The sequence below is a fragment of the Staurois parvus genome, unplaced genomic scaffold (assembly GCF_062004578.1).
Source record: "Staurois parvus isolate SC_StPar_1 unplaced genomic scaffold, SC_StPar_1.0 ptg000734l, whole genome shotgun sequence".
In the NCBI taxonomy this organism is placed as follows: Eukaryota; Metazoa; Chordata; class Amphibia; order Anura; family Ranidae; genus Staurois; species Staurois parvus.
In genome coordinates, this window is record NW_028318530.1 from 3,832,211 (window position 1) to 3,856,371 (window position 24,161).

General features: G+C 40.4%; 1 protein-coding gene across 1 annotated transcript; it reads right to left on the reverse strand.

Annotated features, from left to right (window-relative positions):
- Nucleotides 1-13,254: 13,254 nt before the first annotated feature.
- Nucleotides 13,255-17,617, reverse strand: LOC149445271 (toll-like receptor 1). The gene has a single exon (XM_089654049.1). It carries the CDS (start codon nucleotides 17,591-17,593, stop codon nucleotides 15,197-15,199), a length of 2,397 nt encoding a protein of 798 aa, XP_089510175.1. The 5' UTR covers nucleotides 17,594-17,617; the 3' UTR covers nucleotides 13,255-15,196.
- Between the last annotated feature and the right edge of the window lie 6,544 nt (nucleotides 17,618-24,161).

Here is a 24,161-nt window from a genome sequence, read left to right on the forward strand (position 1 = left end):
CATCCCTTTAGTAGTATATTAACCCTAATGCAGGCCAAACACGGGTCGAATTCCAAACAAATTTTCTTTAGAAAATCTGAATTTGTGTGCATTTTGTACTTCGATGTTGCCACCTTTGATTTCTAAATTCAACTAACCAAGCCTTTAATTCTACCTCATGTTACTACAGGAAATAATTTTCTTTTCTTTGCAGGTCACAGCTGATGCTCATTTTTTTTTTCGATTACATTTCTCGCACAATTCTCCCATCATTGTTTAGAAATTCATTCATGTTTTCAAAATATTTCCAACATGCCCGATCACTCAAATTCAAAGGTTGCTTGAAAATCGGTGGTTGCTTTAGCCCACTTACGATGCAAAATTCGAATGAAAATTCTCCTTTACATTTACCAAAAACTATACAATATGAGGTCAAACCTAAACAATACTTTCAATTGTATCCAATTAGGCAGGCCCTTGCACTACATAGTTGAAGGTAAATTTAAAGGAAATTGAGCAGAAATTGGACAGAAAATTGTAAAAAAAAATTTAGCCTTAGGCTGGCCATACATTATATCATTTTCTTGAGATTTTTGGTGTAGATTTACCAAAAAACCATATAATAGGAGGTCAAACCTAACAACACTTTCAATTGTATCCAATTAGGCAGGCCCTTGCACTACATAGTTGAAGGTAAATCTAAAGGAAATTGGGCAGAAATTGGATAACAAATTGTATAGTGTATGGAAATTTTGGAAATTGTGCTTCTGTTCTTTGAGACATTGATTAAATACTTAGGCTGGCCATACACTATACATTTTCTTACAATTTTCTATCCAATTTCTGCCAAATTTCCTTTAGATTTACCTACAACTATGTAGTGCAAGGGCCTGCCTAATTGGATACAATTGAAAGTGTTGTTAGGTTTGACCTCCTATTATATGGTTTTTGGTAAATCTAAAGCAAAATTCTCAAGAAAATTGTAGAATGTATGGCCAGCCTTAGGCTGACGCTAAACGCTATCTGAAGTCGACGACGACACTAATACAGTGATCAGCAAAAGATTTGTACACTGTACTAATGACACTGGTAACAGTGCAGTGAAGGGGTTAACTGGGGCGGGGAACGTGTCCTAAAAGTGTTCTAACTGTGTAAGTGTGCTGCTTGTACTCACTGTGTCTTCTTTCTTCTCTCTCTGGGAGGGAATGTGCCCGGAGAGAAAAGATTTCATCATTTCCTATACCTGTGTAAGTGATAGGACAGAGATTGATCATCCGATTTAGGCCGAACATCACTGGCCTAAATCGAATGATTGATCCCTTGGGGATCAAATCACGGCACCCACCAGTCGGCGGGGGCGCGCGAGCCCCCCCCCCAGCCCGCGAAAACTGGGGGAGCGCGAATCATGTATATATATATGTGATTTTGCACACCCGTGCTGCCCTGTAGCAGTATTTCTGCTATAGGACGGTCAGGAAGTGGTTAATGAATAATTAGACTCTCCTGTAGTTGAATTCTTGTAAATTAGAAAATTGTTGTCTAAAATTTAGCTTTGCTCCTAAAACTTTCATTGGGGTGTATTCATTTTTGCAAGATGGTCTTGAATGAATTTGTTAGGAAAAATACTTTTTGTGTGTGCAAATTAACAAATCTTGTTTGCAATCAATGACCCGCATTTGTGGGAGTGTTTTGTAGTATAGTGTCCCATAGAAAATGTTGATTGTGAAAGGAAAGGAAAAGGTTTCTGACAAATCTGTCGGGTTGTACTCATTTATGCTGAGCACTGTAAGCTGGAATTTTGGGAGGGGTTCTGTATACAACAGTGTACAGAACGCCTCTGGGTTGCATTGAATGTTTTAGAAAATGACAGCACTGCAGATTGAAAAGGAAAAGTTTTTTCTTAGAAACATTAAATTACAATAGCGTGTGTAGCACAGCCAGATATTAGGGGATTTTTTTCTGCAATTTTTATACTCTTTTACTAGTTTTAAGATATGTTAATAGTTCATGAATACAATGTATACTGTATCTAGCCTGTTGTAGAGTGGAACATTCCAAACTATCAGCATGTGCACATTGCCAGTTCTCTGGAAAGTTGAATAGGAATGTCTCATGTAAAGTGACTGTCATTTTTTTCTGCTTGAGGACTACATTAGCCACATGCATTGAGATAGCTTATGTAGACATGAAATTGCTGAAAAGGCTTGATGTGTGTATTGTACTTAGTGTATGTTCTCTGCACAAAAGGGGGTTTCCTAGGACAGGAGCTTATGGTCACTCTGCCGGATTTTCCTGGAACCTCCCTCTGCACTGGGACTTACAACTGTCATTTCTGATTTTTTTAGCTTGCAGTGCCTCCTTCAGGTGAACTCTGGCATTTCACCCTAATGAAAACTACAGATAAAGTTGCAGTAGTGTTTTATGTGGAAATACTAATTACTATTATTATTATTATACAGGATTTATATAGCGCCAACAGTTTGCTCAGCACTTTACAATATAACAGGAGAGAATACAGCAACAATACAGTTCAATACAAGAGGGATAGGAGGGCCCTGCTCCTTGGAGCTTACTAATAAAGTTATGTGATTGGTTAAATGATTGGCGTGCTGATCATGCACAGCTTAGTCACTTCGGGACACCCATTGTTTATAACCATTTCCCTTTTTCAGGTTGTAGACTATTAATTTGATCAGAAATGTATTTTTCCTTACGTCAGATATTTAAATAGCATGAATGTACATGGTGTTTTACCTTTTTGTTTTACAACAGGTACTTATATAGCACCGACAATTTACATATACATTGTACTGTACATTCACATCAGTCCCTGCCCTCAAGGAGCTTACAATCTAAGGTCCTTAATTCACATTCATAACAGGACAAATTTAGACCAGAGCCAATTAACCTACCAACATGTCTTTGGAGCAGGGGTGGACTGACCATTTGGAAACTCGGGCAGTGCCCGAGGGCCCAGGGTCAGTAGGGGGCCCCATGAGATGCCCCTGGTACCTTTTTCATAGGCTTTTTTGAGTTTGGGCAAGGACTCAGGGGCCCCATGATCCCCTATTGCCCGGGGGCCCCATGAGTTGTCAGTCCGCCCCTGCTTTGGAGTGTACTTTTTCATTCACACAAATAAGCGGACTATGTCCTAAATTTACTTTATGACCTAGATTTCTATTCTATAGCTCTCTCTGGCACTATCCCTCCTATTCCCACATCTTACACCCGTTTCATCTGGGTTTTCAATAACCCTTCCTTGGTGCTGGGACTATTGCATGCGTGGTGTCACCCCGGACAACCATCACATTCTCTTCTATTTTTCTCTTTGGTAGTGGTGAGGCTCTCTCCTTTTATTGTTTTTGTTTTATCATGTGTATTGATTCGTGTTTTTACTGCAATTAAAGATTTATAAATTTTTCGTATTACAAGCCACAGTTTGACCTCTTTTGGACCCGCTTGACTTAGGCATCTTGTGCCTTTGTCATTGTTTTCCCTTTTTTTCCCCTCAGTTATGTTTGGGTCCTGAGGACACCACTTGGCTATTTCCATGTGAGTCGGCATATTCTCTATATATATATGGGGACCACTATTTAGTCTAATATATAACTTTTGACCCCCCCTTTTTCTTGGGTATTCTCACTATAGTCCATAGTTGGCAGTGTCCCGGTTACCCCTTTTTCTATATATATTTTTTCATTCACACACCAGTTCCTGCTCTTAAGGATCTTACAGTCTCAGGCCCCTATTAAGTCCAATTAGGTATACTATGCTCAATTTGGTCAGACGCTAATTAACTTTTGGAATGTAGAAGGAATGCAGACTCCATGCAGAGAGTGTTCGGGCCAGTATTCAAACCAAGGGCCCCAGTGCTGCAAGGCAGAGGTGCTAACTTGTAAGCCAGTGTGCATCCCACTTCCCCCAAATACTATGGAAGATAATTGTAGTATTTGTGGGACAATGCAGCATATGACATTGATGTGTCAGGATTTTTTCCCAATTTAATAAAGTTTTTAATAATGAATAAGGTTTTGGGTATTTTTTTTTAAGTAATTGGTGTAAAGCATTTTTAATTTTTTAAACTGTTGTTTTATATCTGTATTTATATATACCTTTGGTAACAAATAAACACTTAATACACAAGTAATACAGACAAAAGACAAAAATGGATAATAGTGAGCGCTCTTATAACACAGCAGCTAAAGCACCTAAGGCAACCACAATGCCTTTAAATGTAAATGTAAACGAAGGTAATATGGTGCAGCGCTACAAGAATGAGAACTGAAGACAGTCAGAAGTCAATGTAATAATATCCGTGGTTTCTTATATAGGGTGCAAACTTCCAAAGCTCTTGCGGCCTTAAATAATAGCAATGCGCACTCACCAGAAACGCATGGGTTATGCGCATGTAGGAATAATCATTCCAGATGTCAGATCCTCCAACATTCAGATGGCAAGCATCCCTCTCACGGTGGGTCGCCGAAGACTCAAAGCCAGATCCTGAGGTCCTCCTTAAGGTATATCAGGCACTTCACAATGGTGGTGGGACTCTCTCCACTGAGTGGTAATGGCACCTTCTCTGTGGGGGTAACAGCTCCACAAGGGAGCCCCAGAAAAAACACAGGTGCCAGAGATAGTGTAGTATGTTTAAGAAAATTTATTTGCCTTAGCATAAAATATAGGGTAGCATGCAAATCCAGACCCATACAGGTTAAATAAGGATAAGGTAGCAGTGACTGACCCTAGTAAAGATGTCCGCCGAGCCTCCTCGTGGCTCCGGCGGTGTGAATGATGTCACGCTCTGTACAGCTCTGTACAGCTCCTCCTTACAGCACTGTCCAGACAGAGGTCAGAGGAGCTGTACAGAGCGTGACGTCATTTGCACCGCCGGAGCCACGAGGAGGCTCGGCGGACATCTTTACTAGGGTCAGTCACTGCTACCTTATCCTTATTTAACCTGTATGGGTCTGGATTTGCATGCTACCCTATATTTTATGCTAAGGCAAATACATTTTCTTAAACATACTACACTATCTCTGGCACCTGTGTTTTTTCTGGGGCTCCCTTGTGGAGCTGTTACCCCCACAGAGAAGGTGCCATTACCACTCAGTGGAGAGAGTCCCACCACCATTGTGAAGTGCCTGATATACCTTAAGGAGGACCTCAGGATCTGGCTTTGAGTCTTCGGCGACCCACCGTGAGAGGGATGCTTGCCATCTGAATGTTGGAGGATCTGACATCTGGAATGATTATTCCTACATGCGCATAACCCATGCGTTTCTGGTGAGTGCGCATTGCTATTATTTAAGGCCGCAAGAGCTTTGGAAGTTTGCACCCTATATAAGAAACCACGGATATTATTACATTAGCAATACACAAGTAATGCTTTCTTAAAGCACTATGAGTTAGTTAAAGAGACATCAGATTAGACAATGACCGCTTTGAGGCCCTTTGTCTAATTGAAACCAGAGATTAACTTGGTACACAAGGATCAAAATTCAGCAGTGATCAGATACATTTCAATCTGTGTGAGCCCTCCCTGTTCAACAGAAGTCAATTGTTCTCCTGGAAAAAACTTCTTCAATCAGCAGGCTGGAAAATCTTTTTCAGTCAGCAGCTTGCGGCCAATTGCTGCAGTGCTGATCAATGTATTCTTACAGCAAAGAGTCCCCACTGTCAATGTCACTTCGCTTGTATGGATGCAGGAAACTGTAAATTTTTTTTAATTCAACCCACTTGTTGTACAAAAAACAAACAAAAAAACAAGCCAAGTACCCAACCTAAAGTATAACTAAAGGCAAAAGTTTTTTTTTCGGACAGAGTGGAGATGGATTAGAACAATTGTCAGTTTTTATTGCTGTCTGTGCCTCCCCCCCCCCCCCCCCATTAGGGAGATTCATCCTCTTTATATGTCCTGTTTATCATTATCATTGAAAGTGAAAGTAAACAAGAATCCCAAATTTTGGGTTGTTCCCAGAAAATTAAATGAGGGGAAATCTTCCAATGGGGACACTAGTTATGGTGACCTGTGGATTCGTAATAAATTCCCTTTGATTTGCAGGGATTTCATCTCACTTCCTATTTTGGTTGTGGGACAGGAAGTGAAGGGAAATCTCTACAATGGGACACAGATGGCAAAAAATATACTGACAGGGGTTATGACCCTCTTTTACTCTATCTAAAATGAAAAAAAAAAGTACATAGTGCACAGAGCATAGTGGACAGGTATATGTAAAGCGGTCAGAATACAGGAAACCATAAAGCATAGGAGTCAGTAGTATGAAACTCACAAAGTGCAGGGGGCAGTAGTATGCTAGGCACAAAGCAAAGATCAAAAAAGAGAAGTGAAATTCCAGGCCTAAAATTCCCATTTATTCACAAACACTTAACTGATAATCACAGAACACATTCCTCATTTGTGTAGTCCCCAGAAAAAAAAAACAATATCGAACATAACCGACAGCATGTCTCTTTTTGAAGCACCTCCCTGCCCACCCACTTCTATGCCCTGCAGTAATTTACACTCCACAGGAAGACCCCCTATGAGGAGGACAGGAATCTGTTATATGTTTAGTCCACTGTACATCTCCATTGCCCTGCCAGGTAACAAACCATGGCAGCAAATATTTGTTAAAACACTGCAATGACCTCTACAACACTTCATAAAACACAATACAAAATAATAAAAAAAATAGAGTGCAGGAGTCAGGAATGCGTTATCTACAGTAGTGCACAGAGTAAGTAATGCACAGTGCAGGGGTCAGGTGTACAAAATGCAGGTTTGTAGGGTTCAAGAATTCACAACACATTTAGTGCTGCAATTGGTGTACATAAGACATCATTTGCAGGGATCAGGAGGACACAACACACATAGTGCAGGGATCAGGAGTACACAACACACATAGTGCAGGGATCAGGAGGACACAACACACATAGTGCAGGGATCAGGAGTACACAACACACCTAGTGCAGGGATCAGGAGTACACAACACACATAGTGCAGGGATCAGGAGGACACAACACACATAGTGCAGGGATCAGGAGGACACAACAAACATAGTGCAGGGATCAGATGTACTGTATGTAATGCACAGAGTGCAAGAGGCACTTATACACAGAATTCAAAGGTCAGGAGCATGTAATGCGCAGAGGTCAAGTATCAGGACTATGTAATGCACAGAGTGCAGGGTTTAGGAACAGGTAATGCAAAGAGTACAGGGATCAGGACTGTGTAAATTACTGGTTCCAGGGTCAGGAGTATGTGACACACAGAGTGCAGGGGCCACGAGTAAGGAAAGCACAGAGGGAAGAGATCAGGAGTAAGTAGGGCACAGGATGCCTCATAAGCAAAATTCCAGCCTCCTCTCAATGAAATCTTCCCCAGAACAAAACAACATTACCACAATTACCCTCTTCCTCCTCTCCCATCCTGACGTACTCACCAGACCATGGTACTGTGCTGCATCTGCTGGTGAGTGCCCTGGTCTCAACCAGTGTTCATTTTGATGTCAGATTTTGATTTAGTTTTAGTCATAGTCTTTTGACTAAAATGCCATTTTAGCTTTAGTCGTATTTTAGTCGACTAAAATCTCCAGTATATGTTAGACAACTAAAATCTAATGGGTTTAGTTAAATTCGAATGCTTTATTTAACATGTTCCTAAACAAACGACAGTAAAATCAGTCTGTTTATGCAGTAAAGCATGCTTTTTATACTCACTGTGGAACCTAAGGGGTTAATCCTCTGCATTGCGTAAAAAGCCTGTTTGATCCTGACTTTTCTGCCCCTCCTCTTGTTCAAATGTCCACACTGATAAAACCCGAAGCCTTTCTGCACATGCTCAGTTTAGTGTGTATTGCTAGAGAGGTTTTTTTTTTCCTCTTGGTAGAGTGCATGTGATCAGCACAGGGTCAATCAGCACTGTCCAGACAGAGGTCAGAGGTTTTGCATACTCCTAGAGCAAAAAAAAAACTCCTCCTACAAGCTTTAACCAGTGCTCTGCTGAAGTCACAAGACTGCTCTAACTGCTGATGAGAAAAGGTATTTAGCAGTTTATATTTACTAAAAAAATTGCATTTCCATGTTGTGTGTACTGTGGGAGACCAGATATAGTGAATGCAGGGTCCGGGGTTTAGTAACACTTTTATTTAAACATTTCTCTACAATTGCCAAACTCTTTATATAATCCTGAAGTAAAAATATAATAGCATGTTATTATTTATAGCATTAAGGTTTGAACATGTGCTACAGACACAGATTTAGCCATTGTGATATACAGTATAACGTCTTTATAAATTAACCACCTCCCGCCTGCCATATAGTCCAATGATGGGTGCAAGGTGGTTTCTCTAGTTCTGATAGGCCGTCTTTTGATGGCCTTCCATTCTCACCGCGCATGCGCGACTCAGGGAGCGCGCAGCGTGGCGATCGGCGGTGCTCTGTGTCCCTCGGACACAGCGGATCACCGATCCATGGAAAGAGCCAAAGATGTTGGCTCAGTCATGTGATCAGCTGTGTCTAATAACAGCTGATCACATGTAAACAGAGAAATGCCGGTTATCGGCATTTCTCACGCTGACAGCTTGAGAGGAGAGCAGAGCCGGTAATCGGCATTCCGTGGAGGGGACATGTACACTGATCATCAGGGCACTGATGATCAGTGTGGCCCCAGAAGTGCCACCTGTCAGTGTCCATCAGTGCCAGCTGTCAGTGCCTCGTGCCAGTGCCCATCAGTTACACATCAATGCCACATATCAGTGCCTACCAGTGCACATCAATGCCACATATCAGTTCCCATCTGAGCTGTCAGTCAGCGCCACTTATCAATGCCAATCAGTGCCACCTATCAGTGCCAGTCAGTGCCACCTATCAGTGCCATATATCAGTGCTGCCTTTCAGTGCCCATCAGTGATGCCTGTCAATGCCCATCAGTGCCACCTACCAGTGCCTCCTCATCAGTGCCCATCAGTGCCACCTATCAGTGTCCATCAGTGCATCTTATCAGTACCCATCACTACAGCCTACATCAGTGAAGGAGAAAAATCACTTATTAACAAAATTTTATAACAAAAACTAAGAAAAAACATTTTTTTTTTCAAAATTTTCAGTGCTTTTTGGTTTGTTTAAGAAAATATAAAAAACCCAGAGGTGACTAAATACCACCAAAATAAAGATCTGTCACAAACAAATTATAAAAATTTCATATGGGTACAGTGTTGCATGACCGCGCAATTGTCATTCAAAGTGTGACAGCGCAGAGAGCTGGAAATTGGCCTGGGCAGGAAGGGGGTATAAGTGCCCAGTAGGTAAGCGGTTAAACCAAGTTTCATAAACAAACAATAATTGCTTTTTGACAAACAGAAGTGCAACTTGACTGTATAATATAAAAACTCCCCAAAAAACTGTAAACTCTATTGGATGTAATGCAGTCATATTTTAGTCTTTTGACTGAATTGTTTTAGTTTTAGCCGTATTTTAGTCGACTAAAACAGTGTTAATTTAGTTGATAAAAATATTTTTGTCTACAAAATTAACACGGGTGTCAACGCTGGGACTGCCTATATTTGTTTTGCAGTTTGTAATTTAGGCAGCTGCTGGTTTCTGTCCCTGCCCACCTGCTGCCTGTCAGACCAGTAGCACAGAGCAGAGGAGGAGTACTTCCCTCAGTTCTCCGCTACAGGCCTGACAGGTGGCCGCTGGGCCAGTAAGCAGATGCCTAAGCCCTGGTTCACACTGATGCGACTTCAGGTGCAACATGTGATTTACAAATCGCACCTGAAGTTGCATCTACTGTATTTCTATGACACTGTCTTAACCACTTCCCGTCTGGCCCATGTACATAAACGACCGGATGGGAGCAGTGCAGGAGCAGGTTGCTGTTCATAAACGGCACCCATATTTACACGCTGTACACACTCCCTGGTAGTGCGCGGCACCACGATCTGGTGCCCACTGTGTCTGGAGGAACACCGATCGCTGTACGGGACCTCTGTGTGAGGTCCCAATTATGTGATCACTGATCGGCCAATCAGTGATCACATGAATAGTAGTAAGCAAGCTTGCTTACTACTTGTGAAATCTGTGAATGATCACAGAGGTCACATGGTACAAGGCTATTCACAAAAGCCTTGTACCATGTGACAAGCTGTGACCAATCACAGCTCTCACAGTATTTCTCAATGGCTGCAAGAATGCAGCCAGAGAGAAGGAGAAATGATTGCTTTTACAGCCTTTATGGGTGTAAAAGCAATCAGTGTAAAAAAAGAAAAAAACTTCATCACCCCCCTCAAGTAGTACAGTGTCACTATGGTGACACTGTACTACTAGGGTGACAGTATGTTAAACCCCCCCCCCCCCCCCCGAAAAAAATCATAAATAATAATATAAAAAAATAAAATAAAAATGTCAAATAATTTTTTGAAAAATTATAATTTTTGGTTATAAACTAATTTGGGTTTTTTTTTTTTTACAGAAAAGATAACTGAATACATTTTGGGGAAGATTTATGAAGAAAAATTATTTATTTGCAAACTTTTATATGAAAAACACTTTTTTTTTCAAAATTTTTGGACTTTTTTATTTATATAGCAAAAAAAAAAAAAAATCCCAGAGGTGCATAAATACCACCAAAATAAAGTTTTATCTGTCTCAAAAAAATGCTAAAAAAATCATATGGGTACAGTGTTGCATGACCGCGCAATTGTCTGAAAGCTGAAAATCGGCCTGGGCAGGAAGGGGCTAAAAGTGTCTGGACTTGAAGTGGTTAATCAGTGTGATATGAAGAGTGTGAACCAGGATTTAATTCAAATTAAAAAGAAAACTTGGGCAGTTGCAGCATCAGGACCCAGATTACTATTGTAAGGGTGTACATTTCTACTAACCACCAATGGAAGGAAGCTTTTCTCCACTGACCAGCAATGTTAGGAGACATTTCAGTACACATCACTAATGTAAAGTGTCAATGCAATATTTGATGTCTGCATTTCTTTTCTGGCCTATATTATTCTTTTAAATTCATTATTATTACTGAGAATTATTTTCTCATATAAAGCAGGGGGTGTTCAAAATGATCTGCTCTGAGTGTCAAATGTGCTTTATTTTCTTTTATCTATTAGTATTATATCATGAAATCACTAATGTTCATGTACCCACACAGCTGTAGATCATTTTTAGCTGGGTTCCCTGAATTCTCAAAAATTATTTCAGTGCTTCCTCTGTGGTAAAGAGGTTGAAAAATGGCGTCCTAGCTCCAATATTCTGTATCACTGACCCATCAAGTATGCTGTATAGACATATCAGGGGAGCCAGAGCCCTTATCAGCATACACTATCAGACTCAACTCTGATCCATGCTTTAGAACTGCACATACAGTCATGGCCAAAAATATTGGCACCCCTACATTTCTGCCAGATAATGCACCACTTTGCCCAGCAAATTGTTGCAATTACAAATGTTTAGGCATTCTCATGTATATTTCTTTTGTTTGTATTGGTATGACACAAAAAGGTGAGAAACAAAAAGCCAAATCTGACACATTCCACGTAAAACCCCCAAAAATTGACTGGACAAAAAATATTGGCACTTTCAGTTTAATATTTAATAGCCCATCCCTTGGAAAAAATAACTGAAATCAATGGCTTCCTGTAACCATCAATGAGTTTCTTCCACCTCTCTACTGGAAGTTTGGAGCACTCTTCTTTTGCCAACTGCTCCAGGTCTGTCAGATTGGAAGGATTCCTTTTCCCAACTGCCGTTTTGGGATCTCTCCACAGGTGCTCTATGGGATTGAGATCTGGACTCATTGCTGGCCAGTTCAGTACTCTCCAGCACTTTGTGTTAAACCATTTCTGGGTGCTTTTTGATGTGTGATTTGAGTCATTGTCCTGCTGTAAGACCCATGACCTCTGACAGAGACTCAGTTTTCTGACACTGGGCCCTACATTACACCCAAGAATACTTTGGTAGTCTTCAGATTTTATAATGCCAGGCACATGGTCAAGACATCCAGTGCCTGAAGCAGCAAAGCAATCCCAAAACATCAGTGAACCTCCACCATATTTGACTGTAGGGACTGTGTTCTTTTCTTTAAAGGACTCATTATTGTTTCTGAAAACAGTAGAATGATGGGCTTTACCAAAAAGCTGTCATTTTGTTTCATCTGTCCACAGCACATTCTTTGGCTTCCTCAGGTAAGTTTTGGCAAACTCCGATCTGGCTTTTTATGTTTCTGTGTCAGCAGTGTGGTCCTCCTGGGTCTTGTACCATAGCGTCCCTTTTCATTCAGATGGTGATGTACAGTGCAAGCTGACACAGTTATATCTTGTGCCTGAAGGTCAGCTTGAATTTGTCTGGAAGTTGATTTAGGTTCTTTATCAACCATTTGAACAATCCTTCGTTGCAATCTTTGGTCAAGTTTTTCTCTTCTGTCCACTTCCAGGGAGATAAGCTACAGTGCAATGGGCTGTAAATCTCTTGACAATGTTGCGTGCAGTGGACACAGGAACATTAAGATCTCTGGAAATGGACTTGTAACCTTGAGATTGTCCATGCTTTTCCACAATTTTTGTTTTCAATCCTCAGACAGTTCTTGGCTGCTCTTTCTCTTCTCCATGCTCCATGTGGCACACAGAGTCACACAACAGAAAGGTGGAGTCCATTTTTCACCATTTAGTTGGTTTCCGGAGGGATTTCTATTTTGTCAGCACCTGTTAATTGATATAGGTGAGTTTAATTGCAAATTACAATAGCATCACAAACTTGGAATACAATTATTTCTTACAAATCTGAGAATGTGCCAGTAATTTTATCCAGTCCATTTTTGGGGTTTGTGTGGAATGTGTCAGATTTGGCTTTTTGTTTCTCCACTTTTTTGTGTCATACCAATACAAACAAAAGAAATAAACGTGAGAATGCCTAAACATTAGTAATTGCAACAATTTTCTGGGTGAAGTGGTGCATTATCTGACAGAAATGCAGGGGTGCCAACATTTTTGGCCATGACTGTATGTGCGCTCTGGGGTGTGCTTGGAGATTCAGATTTGTGCCGCCGGCCATCTGTGATTGATTTGAGCAATCTTCCTGTGCAGGACTGCATGGAAAACCTGTGCATCTCGTTTGGGTAAATGGCATCCCATGTGGGTAAATGGCTGTTTGGATCAAGCCTCATTCACATGGACATACTTATCCTTACAAACGTAAATGCAAAAGTGGAAATACACTTTAAAACTGCGTACATAGACTGTAGTTCTGAAATAAATAAGATGTAATAGCAGCTGCTTCTATGCGTTACAATTTTTGTTTTTAATATACTTTTTTAGCAGAAATGGAAAGTTTCACAGTTTAATCTGGTTATAATTCCAAAGTTGAACCTGTGATACAAAGGCAGGTAACACAATCATTGCCGTTTGTGTAACTGGATCCAAAAGTTAAAATGGTAAAAGGAACATGCTAAGACATGACAATGGTAGCTTTGGGAAGCTGTTAAAATATTCATTTTTAAATTTACGTACAGGCACTTCTGAAGCTCACAGGGTGTGAAGAGTATCATGCGGCATAATTGAATATTATACTTATGAAGGACATAAGGTTCAATTTGTAGCAAAATCTTTAAGCCAGATAGAAGATCTGGGTAAAAATTAGGGCCAGTCCATACTGTTACATCTGGTACAGCATGTATTACCACTATGCAAGAAATTAGAAGATAAGCACACTTTTAAATTAAACATTGGGACCCCCAGTTCCCTCAACCACAAGAAAGTAAATATGTAAAGTAGAAATTGCACTAAAAATCTCTTTCCAGTGCTAAGCCAGAAATGTCCCCTCTGGTGCTCCTAAAGCTGAACTCTGGTGAAAGAGACAAATTACCCTTACAGTGGGTCCCTCTTCTTACTGCAAGGGTTAACTGCTCATTTTGTCTATGTACAGATGAATAAGGGGGAGGGTTTTTTTACTAAAAAAATAGGTACAGGAACTCACCTACCAGTATCGCCCCTTTTAGAGAGTACAGAGCCAAATATCATTTTGTGGTGCTACATAATGTGTATGGAATTTGTTAATGATAACAAGAAAATGAGAAATATAGACCCCCCCCCCCAGCGAAAATAGATTCCTCCAGCAACAATGGACCCCCAAAACAAAATACCACCCAAGCAACAATAGCCCAGCAGCTACAGCAGATCACCCAGTCAGCATCAATAGACTCTCCAGCAGCCAGCAGCAATAGACCACTCCTTCAACAGTAGATCCCTTCCAGCAATAATGGATACCCATCAACAATAGATCCCTCACCAGCAACAATAGACCACCATACAAAAATCCCCTTCAGTGACAATTGATCCCCCAGCAGCCAGAATACCACCCGAGCAACAATAGACCCCCAGCAGCTACAACAGATCACCAAGCAGCCAGCATCAATAGACTCGTCAGCAGCAATAGACCACTCCTTCAACAGTAGATCCCATCCAGCAACAATTGACCCCCATCAACAATAGATCCCTCACCAGCAACAATAGACCACCGTACAAAAATCCCCTTCAGTGACAATTGATCCCCCAGCAACCAGAATCAATAGATCCTCCAGCACACCCCACGCCTCTTGCCATTACATACATTCAGTGCTGGAGTTGCCGGAGCTGCGTTCCCCCATGTTCCCACTTCATAAAAGCCCTGATAAGGGGATATAATTATTTTGTTCCTTACTCTGGTAAGGTCCGTTTACATTCCACAGTGTTGGGCTGTGGAGGAGAGCACTAGCTGCTGAGGAATAAAGGAATATGGTAAGTACATCACTTTATTCATCATCACCTAAGAAAATGAGCAGTTAACCTTTGCAGTGAGGAATGGGACCCTGCCCATCGTTTTCCTGAATGGGAAGTGAGCTCTTAGCCCTTAGGTTAAGCTACTGTATCTTTCTTCATGAGTGAGACGTATTCAATGTAGCCATTATCTAGGTAATCTCATTGCGCTTCAGAATCATTTTTTACCACATGATTTTATACAGTTAAGCTTGGTCACCATTTATCACCATTACACTTTTAGTGATCTGAGGCTTCCAAACCACAGTTAATGCCGTTAAAACTCAGAGATGTGTATGTTTAATTCTTCATAAACTTTACAAAATATAGTTTAGCTTTTTTTTTTTAATACTGTCAGAAATATAGGCAATTATGAGACCAAACAGTCTTTATCATTGTTACAGGTCTCCTTTACATAGGGTTCTTTACAGGCTATGTCCATCAAGTACTGTATGGTTGTTAGGTTCAGTCTCCTCTTCAAATAACTCCCCCTCTGGAAAAGGAAGGTCTATTTGAATTGCTCCCCTGAGATTAGCCCAAAAAAGGCCTTGCTTGGCTTTCTCCTTTGGCCACTCCATGTAAGTCCTTTCCTTCATTAGTGCTTTTAATCTACTGTATTTGCCAGGGATAAGATATTGGGGTATAGGTTCTAGTAAAATAAGTATTAGGTTGTCGGAGTTCTTGCCAAAAAGTGAATGCTGTGCAAAGTATAATTCATAATGACACCATTCACTTTGAAGGAAATTTGGAGAAAGGACAAAGATAGACTTGAAGCTTTTTTCTATGCAGCAGATGATATTTTCAGTGATCGGTTTGCCTGGGATGAAGTCTCTTTCGTGAAGGCAAATTCTTATTGAGCCATCATCTTTCTCGAGGTTTGGCATCAGAAAGTTTCTTACCCAGTTACTGTCTTTTTGGCTATATGAGAGAAAGCCATGAAAATGTTTGCTCTGCTGGATCTCTGCTATATTAACCTGCCTTACCCTATATTTTCTTCTCAGCCACTGGAACATCATTCTCAAATACCAAGGTAAATCAAAATATTTACATGTAAAAATTATGAGAAATATCACAACCAATATTGAACCTACAACAATACCTATTAAAAGGTAAATGTTACATGATACTTCGGAAAGATGGAAGTCATTGAGAATGATTCCCCTAAATTCTTCAGGAAGTTCACAATTATAGGATGACGGCCACCCCACCATTTCTCCTTTAAATACCTGGATAGCGCTAACAAATGCCCGCATTTCACAATTACAAACAAACTTATTGTTTATAGCACTCACTGTCTTTACATTTTGACAGCTGAGGAAGAAATCAGTTGATGGAGAGAATATAACATTGTTATCTATGTTTAGGGCCCTCAAATTCTTACTTATGTGGCTACAATCTGGTATATTAGTTAGCTGGTTTAATGCAAGATTTATTTCTTTTAATGCTCTTAACAATTTAATGTCTTTAGAAATACTTTTTATCTGGTTCCGGGAAAGATCCAGTATTTCAACACTATTTGGCAGACATTTAAAAACTGAATCTGTTAGCTTGTTTCTGGACAGATTTAGGAAGACCAGACTTTCTGACCATTCACAGTGTACATTCTGATCATGGTACAAATAATTAAAGCTCACATCTAGATGTAATAGAGAATCCATAGTTGATGTCATTGAGCTTAAGCTCAGAAGCATCTCTAGTCTGTTATTATGTAAGTTAAGATACTGCAAAACTGAAAGAGTTCTGCATTGTTGAAAAATACCATCGGTAATTCCGTTATTTGCCAAGTTTAGAAACTGGAAAATGCTAGGTAATTTAGGACAAAAGAAGAAGGTAATCTCTGCATTGGTTAGAGTCAAATTGTAGACAAACATTTCTGAAAAAATGGGCAATGGATAATCATAAAATTCAAACACTAGCGACAGAACATTTTCAACGTGTAAATATTCTATTGAACCTTTGGAGACATCAATGGGTACATACTCAAAATCCTGTATGATTGTGAATCCATAAATGAAGATTTGTTTTACTGAGGACTTCCACAAACTCTCCAGAATAATGTTCATGCTACTCCATGGCATTGTAATATTGCTAAGAATTAGAGTTGATACATTTGAGTTATTGGAGATCAAAGCCATCTGCCGCACAGGGCACTGTATACATTTAATTTGAGAGATTTCCAGAGTTGTTGTAGAGGTAAAGGCATCATACAGTAAGTAATTAATGAAGGAGTCTAAGATACTTTGGGGAGAAATGATAAGTAACTTCTCAGTCTTCAGTAGATTTAGACTACCAGGATAATATCCTTGCAATTCTTCAAGTGCCAGAAACACACTTTTAAATTCCTTGAGTGCAATGTTTGTAAAATCATTTCTTTCAATCCTTTTACTGCTCAGTCCAAGGTGTTCCAACTTTGTCAGGTAGTCAAATTCCTTGCAGAGATACATTGTTTCAAAATTATTGTAAGACATATTTAGATATTTAATGCCTTTAATAAATTGTAATGAGCTACAGTTTATAATGTGTAGTCTGTTGTGTGAGATGTCTAGGTGCTCTATCAGAGTACTAAACTTGAACACTGAAAAGTCTACGTCTTCTAGAAGGTTATGAGAGAGATCCACTATCTGTAAATTGGGATACAATTTGAAATCACTTTCTTGAAGGTTGCGAATATTACACTGACTTAAATCCAGTTGCGTAACCAAAGATGGATTGATTTGTAGTTGGGATCCAGTGCAGTCATTACCAAAGGTACTGGACAGAAACAGGAATGTCAGAAGCAAAGTCAGGTAGAATGCTTTAGATATGACTGTGTTCACTTTCATTATGTTGGTTGTTCCTCGTTCTTGAATCTGTGAAGCAGAAATCCGTCAATATATGTGGAAAATATCTACATATACTGTATGTAATTACAGTTGAAATATTGGTCTATAAGGGCAATAGAAGGTGTCTTGATTCTTTTGTGCACTGCATTGGCAGAAGTGCTCTGTGCTGGTTTGTATCTATGCCCTCTCTCCCTAGGATGAAGAATCCTATAACGTAGGTTCATGATGGGGGTTTTGTGAGCAAGAGAGAGAGCGACAGAGAGATGCCCCTCTGCATTTAAATGTCTGGGCAGTCTCTGTAGCCAAAACAGTTAGAACTATGACAGGAGTTCTTGCTAGCAAAGCATTTTTATTTTTCAACACTGCCAGAAGACGTCTAAAGACTGAGTACCTGTAATGAATAATAAATACAACTAAGTTTTTTGTTCCTAAAATGAATATTGCCAGCTACAGCTTAGTGCTTTTGTTTCTTGATTATGGTATTCAGTAACAAAGTAAAGGATTTTCCCCAAGCAACTAATTTACATGGAATTATTTTGCAAGCACATTACTACATGAAACTGAATTACCGTAACACTTTTGCTTCTTTGTCTTTAGTTATGAAAATGATGATTTTGTCAGTAAACTCTCTGTTCAGTTGGCAATCATTGTCATTCATTGAACATTGTCTTTATAATAGTTTCAAACCCTTTGTGGTCTGCTGGCTTTTATTTATTTTTTATTTACTTCTGAATACTTATTCAATTTAAAAAAAATGCCTTCCCCCACCTGTGATGTAAACAGCAAAAAGATCACTTGCCTGGTTACTGCCACACTGTTCCATGGTTGTTTGTAGACCTGTGTGGAATAATAATGGCAGATTACAACAAATTAGTTCCTGGTTTACAAGTCACTTTTTAAAATAAAAAAATTATCAGATATTTGTTAAAAAAGAAGCAACAAGGTTTAAACATAAAGAAAGGTAGATAAAGTTTGTGAAAGGCAGAATTAGGGAAAAGGAGGAAGTTAGCTGAATATCAGACTTCAAGGTTGTGGTTTGTATTTCTTTAAAAACTCATCCAAATGTTTCTTTAGAGTGAGTGGGTATATTAAAACCTCTGTCAGATTTTTATTGTGATTTTTGTAGCCATTGTGGAGATTGTCCCTCACATCCTGTTTGGTCACCAAGACATAAAGTGACTATAATCTCTTTAAGTCCAACTCTGTGAAAACTAAAGCAGGGTACGCACTGGCCGAAAATTGGCTCACTCAACAGGAACCAGCCAACTTTTGGTCAGTTTCTACAGCTATCTGTCCGACAGAAGCCAGTCTGACGACCGACTTTTGTTCAAGGGACATGCTGGAAAACTAGCATCCAATCGGGGAGTGGGGTGGGTGGGGGGGCGCAGGAGAGCCTCTGCACTGTCAGAATTTAATAGAACAGCACGGGAGCGCCAACATTGCTTGTGTTAGTAAGGCAATCTGTCAGTGTGTACCCAGCGTAAAAGTCCTACCTTTCAGTGGGGCTGCTAGGGTTAATTGCTTGTTTCTGTCTATGGTGCAATTTGTTTCGGTCTGAATCTAAATTCAGATGAATTTTTGGTTATTCGGAGATTTGCATGTATTCTCTGAATAAGTAACGAATTTCATGAAATTCATTTTGTTTAGTTTATTCCTTTTCTAACCAATTCCATATTTTCAGAATGATTCAAATTTGGATCAGTTGAAAATTGATCGACTGATCCGAATTCTGTTTTAAGAATAGTTGGTTGTTAAGGAGTGGACCAACAAGCCTGCTGCTGCATCCTTAACAACCGATGACTCATCAGCTGTCAGCGGGTTTCCCCGCTGACAGCTGAATGTAAACAAAAGAAAAGAAAAAATAAAAATTCGGAAAAAAACAGCATGCCAAAACAACATGCCATTATTTTTTTTATATAAATGGCGTGGGGTCCCCCGCAAAATCTATATCAGACCCTTATCTTAGTATGCAGCCCAGAAGGCCAGGAAAGTGGGGGGGACAAGCAAGTGCCTCCCCCCTCCTACCAGGTCACATGCCTACAAAATGTTGATGGAGACAAGGGCCTCTTCTCCACAATCTTGACCTGGTGGCTGCGGGAGTCTGCAGGCAGGGGCCTTATCGGAATCTGGAAGCCCCCCTTGTGAATGAGTATACGGTACATAGTACCCCTACTCGTTCACCAAAAGGTGCACAAAGTCAAGTCCTTTATTTAAAAAAACATAAGATCACCAGAGCATAAGGGAGAAGAGGCTGCAGAAAATGTTCAAGCAGAACAGAGGAGGAGTAGATCAGGAAAGTAAAACTGCTGTACCCGGTGTCCTATACATAAACAAATAATATTAGCTGTGCAGCTTCACCGCAAGGGAGGACTTTTAGTTTTCCTGGAGTTCAACTTTACAGCCCCACTCACAGCACAATAAAACCCCTTTACCCCCTCCTTCCTACCACCCTCTGCCTGAATGGTAGAATGCACTACTTGAAAAATCTCCTCCCTTCCTGTTTTGTCACCTGCACAAGTAGTAAAGGAAAATCTATGCAGTTGGGTTATTACACTTCTCTACTCTAGCCAAATCCATACAAATATTGTTTAGCTGGAGTTGGGCTGTACTTTTTTTTGTGCAGAACAACAACCTGTATTATATTTTTATTAATAATTTTCAAAACACAGGTGTTATCAGTAATTTAAATTATGGAACTACACTGACACTGGTTAAAATAAATATATATTCCATAACAGATAAACAATCTAATTTTTTTTTAAACTCTGTGTTTCTAGTAGTACTAAGTTAGTGTCACATCAGGATAACAGCACAATGACTATCCACTTTTTTTTTTTTTACAATTTTTAAAAGCATACAGCAAATTGCCAGGCTTTTCCTACAGAAAGGAAACTAACTAGACCAAGTATAGCAGCCATATGTGATAATTAACTTGACGGTAGCGCTGTGACTAATTTTTAAGTTTCACATCAGGCCTATTAATTGGGAAGATACATACAATTGTGCTTTCCTAGTGCTCTGCTGAAAGGTTGAAGTGGTTCTAAAGTCTAAATGTTTTTACCTTAATGCATTCTTTGTGTAGCACCCTCCTAGGTAGCTAGGGGGAGTTAGACTACAATTTTCAGCTAGGGGCTGAATAGCTGGCCAGGTGTAATAGTCAGAGGGGTCAAATTTTAATCAGGGCAGGGAGACTCTGCAGAATCAGCTCTCTGAGACTTTCCTCTGCCCTAGAACTTTGGAGAAAGTTCTTGAAGCAGTGGGCGGATGTAAAGAGTGGCTGATCTGCATATTCAAGGGAATCTGATCAATCCCCAACAGTAGGCTTGGCAAAGGGGTCAGAATAGCCCTTAAATATGAGAGCAGGAGAGTAGTAGCAGCAGAGTTCAGGTGGAAGACAGAGAGAGATCGTGAGGCGGAAGGCAGGAGCCTGGGAGGGGGCCCAAATGGAGAGAGGGGCTCACCTATAGGCAGTGGGGCTGGGAAGGAGGAAGCTTAGACCCTCACTGACCCACAGAGCGAGGACAGAGAAAGAGCGGCCCAGCTAGAAGGCCTGGTAGCAGCTACCAAAACACCAGAAGCACAGGAGAAGGACTGAGTAAGTAGACCTGCACCTCCTGGGCCAGATTGGGGAAGGAGCACTTTGATGGGAAACCAGATTCACCACCTACTGGGCTGTGTAATTTCTTAAAGTGACAGACACTGGATCCCCTGCTCAGGGATACCTCCAGACAGCTGGGTAAAGAAGAGGAGTTTATCTGGGATTTGGGGTGGTATGGGAGATGCTGGCTAGCTCTCCAAAAGAAACTGTGTTGCAGTAGAGACTTGTAAATAGTTCCAGGAAGTTGTCCTCGATTCCGTTGGACATCCCATATATCCCCTACCCCATAAAAGTTGAAACCCCCCTAAAACAAACACAAAAAAACAAGTTCAAGGACTGATTACTGACGCCTGGAAGCAAGTCTGTGGAAAATGCGTGTTGCCTGGCTGTCCAGGACTATAGGGGATCCAAATACTCAGCGACTCCTAAGGGGTTAGTGCTACATATGGATTCTCACAGGAGACAGAGGCAGCAGCGGGAGCTTTGAGGAGAGTGGCTTACAGTGCTGTGGGCATACACAGTCTGGCTCGAGCGTGATTGCATGAGTGCCCCCTTAGCACCGCACTTGCTGAAGGGACACTCGGAAGAAGAAGAAGCAGACATTGCTCATGGGGCACTGAAAAAGAGGAGGTAAGGGATTACTCTGTGCACCTGACACTGCCCATGCTATCACAAGGGATGTTGTTCATCCCTTGTGATAGCAATAAACTTGATACAACATTTTCAAGAGACAGTGTACAAATAAACAAAAATAAAATAAATGTAACCAACCAGCTTCTAAGCTTTATTTATTGTAGCACCCTTCTAGATAACCAGGGGGAGCTAGTTATCGTTTCTTAGATAGTTACATAGTTAGTCTAGATGAAAAACACCAAAGTCCATCCAGTTCAACCATTAAAAAAAGTTATAATCCTACACCTACAGTTGTTCCAGAGGAAGGCAAAAAAAACCAGCAAAGCATGATTCAATTTGCTCCTGCAGGGGAAAAACTTCCTTCCTGATCCCCCAAGAGGCAATCGGATATTCCCTGGATCAACTTTACCTATAAATGTTAGTATCCAGTTATATTCTGTGTATCCATGAAATAATCCAGGCCTTTTTTTAAAGCAATCCACTGAGCTGGTCAGAACCAACTCTTGAGGGAATCTATTCCACAATTTCACTTTGAAGAAACCTTTCCGTGTTTGGGGATTACATTTCTTTTCCTGCAGACGTAAAGAGTGCCCCCTTGTCCTCTGTGATGACCTCAGGGTGAATAACTACACCGAGTTCACTATATGAACCACTGATGTATTTATACTTGTTGATCATATCCCCCCTTAATCTCCTCTTCTCAAGAGAGAATAAATTCAGTTCCTCTAATCTTTCCTCAGAAAGCTGAGCTCCTCCATGCCTCTTATCAGTTTGGTTGCCCTTCTGTGCACTTTCTTCAGTTCCCCAATGTTTTTTTGTGAATTGGTGCCCAAAATTGAACTGCATATTTCAGATGAGGTCTTACTAATGATTTGTACCGGGGTAATATGATATCTCTCTCTCTGGAGTCTATACCTCTTTTAATACAAGAGAGGATTTTTCTCACTTTAGAAACTGCAGCTTGGCATTGCATGCCATTATTAATCTTGTGGTCTACCAGAACTCCCAGATCCTTCTCCACCATTGATTCCCCCAGTTGAACTCCCCCTAGTATGTATGATGCATGCACATTCTTAGCCCCCAAGTGCATCACCTTACATTTATCAAGATTAAACCTCATTTGCCAAATAGTTGCCCAATTAAACAGTGCATTGAGGTTGACTTGTAAATTGAAGACATCCTGTAAGGACGTTATTCCACTGCACAGCTTGGTGTCATCTGCAAAGACTGAAATGGGATTTATAATCCCAAACCCTATATTGTTTATAAATATATACAAAGTAAGGGTCCCAACACTAAACCTTGGGGTACACCACTGACAACCCTAGATCATGCAGTGTATGAATCTTTAACCACTACTCTCTGAATACGATCTTTTAGCCAGTTTTCTATCCATTTACATACAGATTTTTCCAAGCCTGTACACTTTACTTTACACATTAGCCTTGTGTGGGGAACTGTTTCGAACGCTTTTGCAAAATCCAAGTATACCACATAACCGCCACCCCTCTGCTGTCCAAATATACCATGTCCAACGCCACTTCTCTTTCCAAGGTTTTGCTCACCTCCTCATAAAAAGAAATCAGATTTGTTTGACAACTTCTGTATTTCATGAATCCATGCTCTCTGTTGCTTAAAATACTATTTTCCAGCAAGAACTCATCTATGTGGTCTTTTATTAAACTCTCCAGTATCTTCCCAACTATAGAAGTTAAACTAATAGATCTATAATTACTTGGTAAAGATTTTGACCTCTTTTAAAATATTGGCACCAAATCGGCCTTACGCCAATCCAGTAGTACTATGCCAGTCATTAAAGAGTGCCTAAAAATTAGAAAAAATGGCTTTGAAATGTATTTATTACAGATACTTATATAGCGCTATCAATTTATGCAGTGCTTTTACATATATATTGTACATTGACATCAGTCCCTAACTCTCAAGGGGTGTACAGTCTATAGTCCCTAACTCACATTCATACATACACATACTAGGGCCAATTTTAGACAGGATCCAATTAACCTACCAGCATGTCTTTGGAGAGTGGGAGGAAACCGGAGCACCCGGAGGAAACCCACGCAGGCACTGGGAGAACATGCAAACTCCAGGCAGGAGGTGTCGTGGCTGGGATTTGAACCAACGACCCTAGTATTGCCAGGTGGAAGTGCTAACCATTTAGCCACTGTGCTGCCCAGAAATGACAGAGCTCAATTTTTTAAGGACCCGTGGGTGTATGCCATCTTGTCCAGGTGCTTTATTCACCTTTATTCTGTCTAAATATTTTTGGATCATATCAATTGTGAGCCAATGTGGATCATTTGGAGCTGTGTCAATACC

What these genes read in the sequence shown, in the direction of transcription:
- LOC149445271 (XM_089654049.1), bottom strand. Translation starts at nt 17,593, where the DNA reads ATGAAAGTGAACACAGTCATATCTAAAGCATTCTACCTGACTTTGCTT.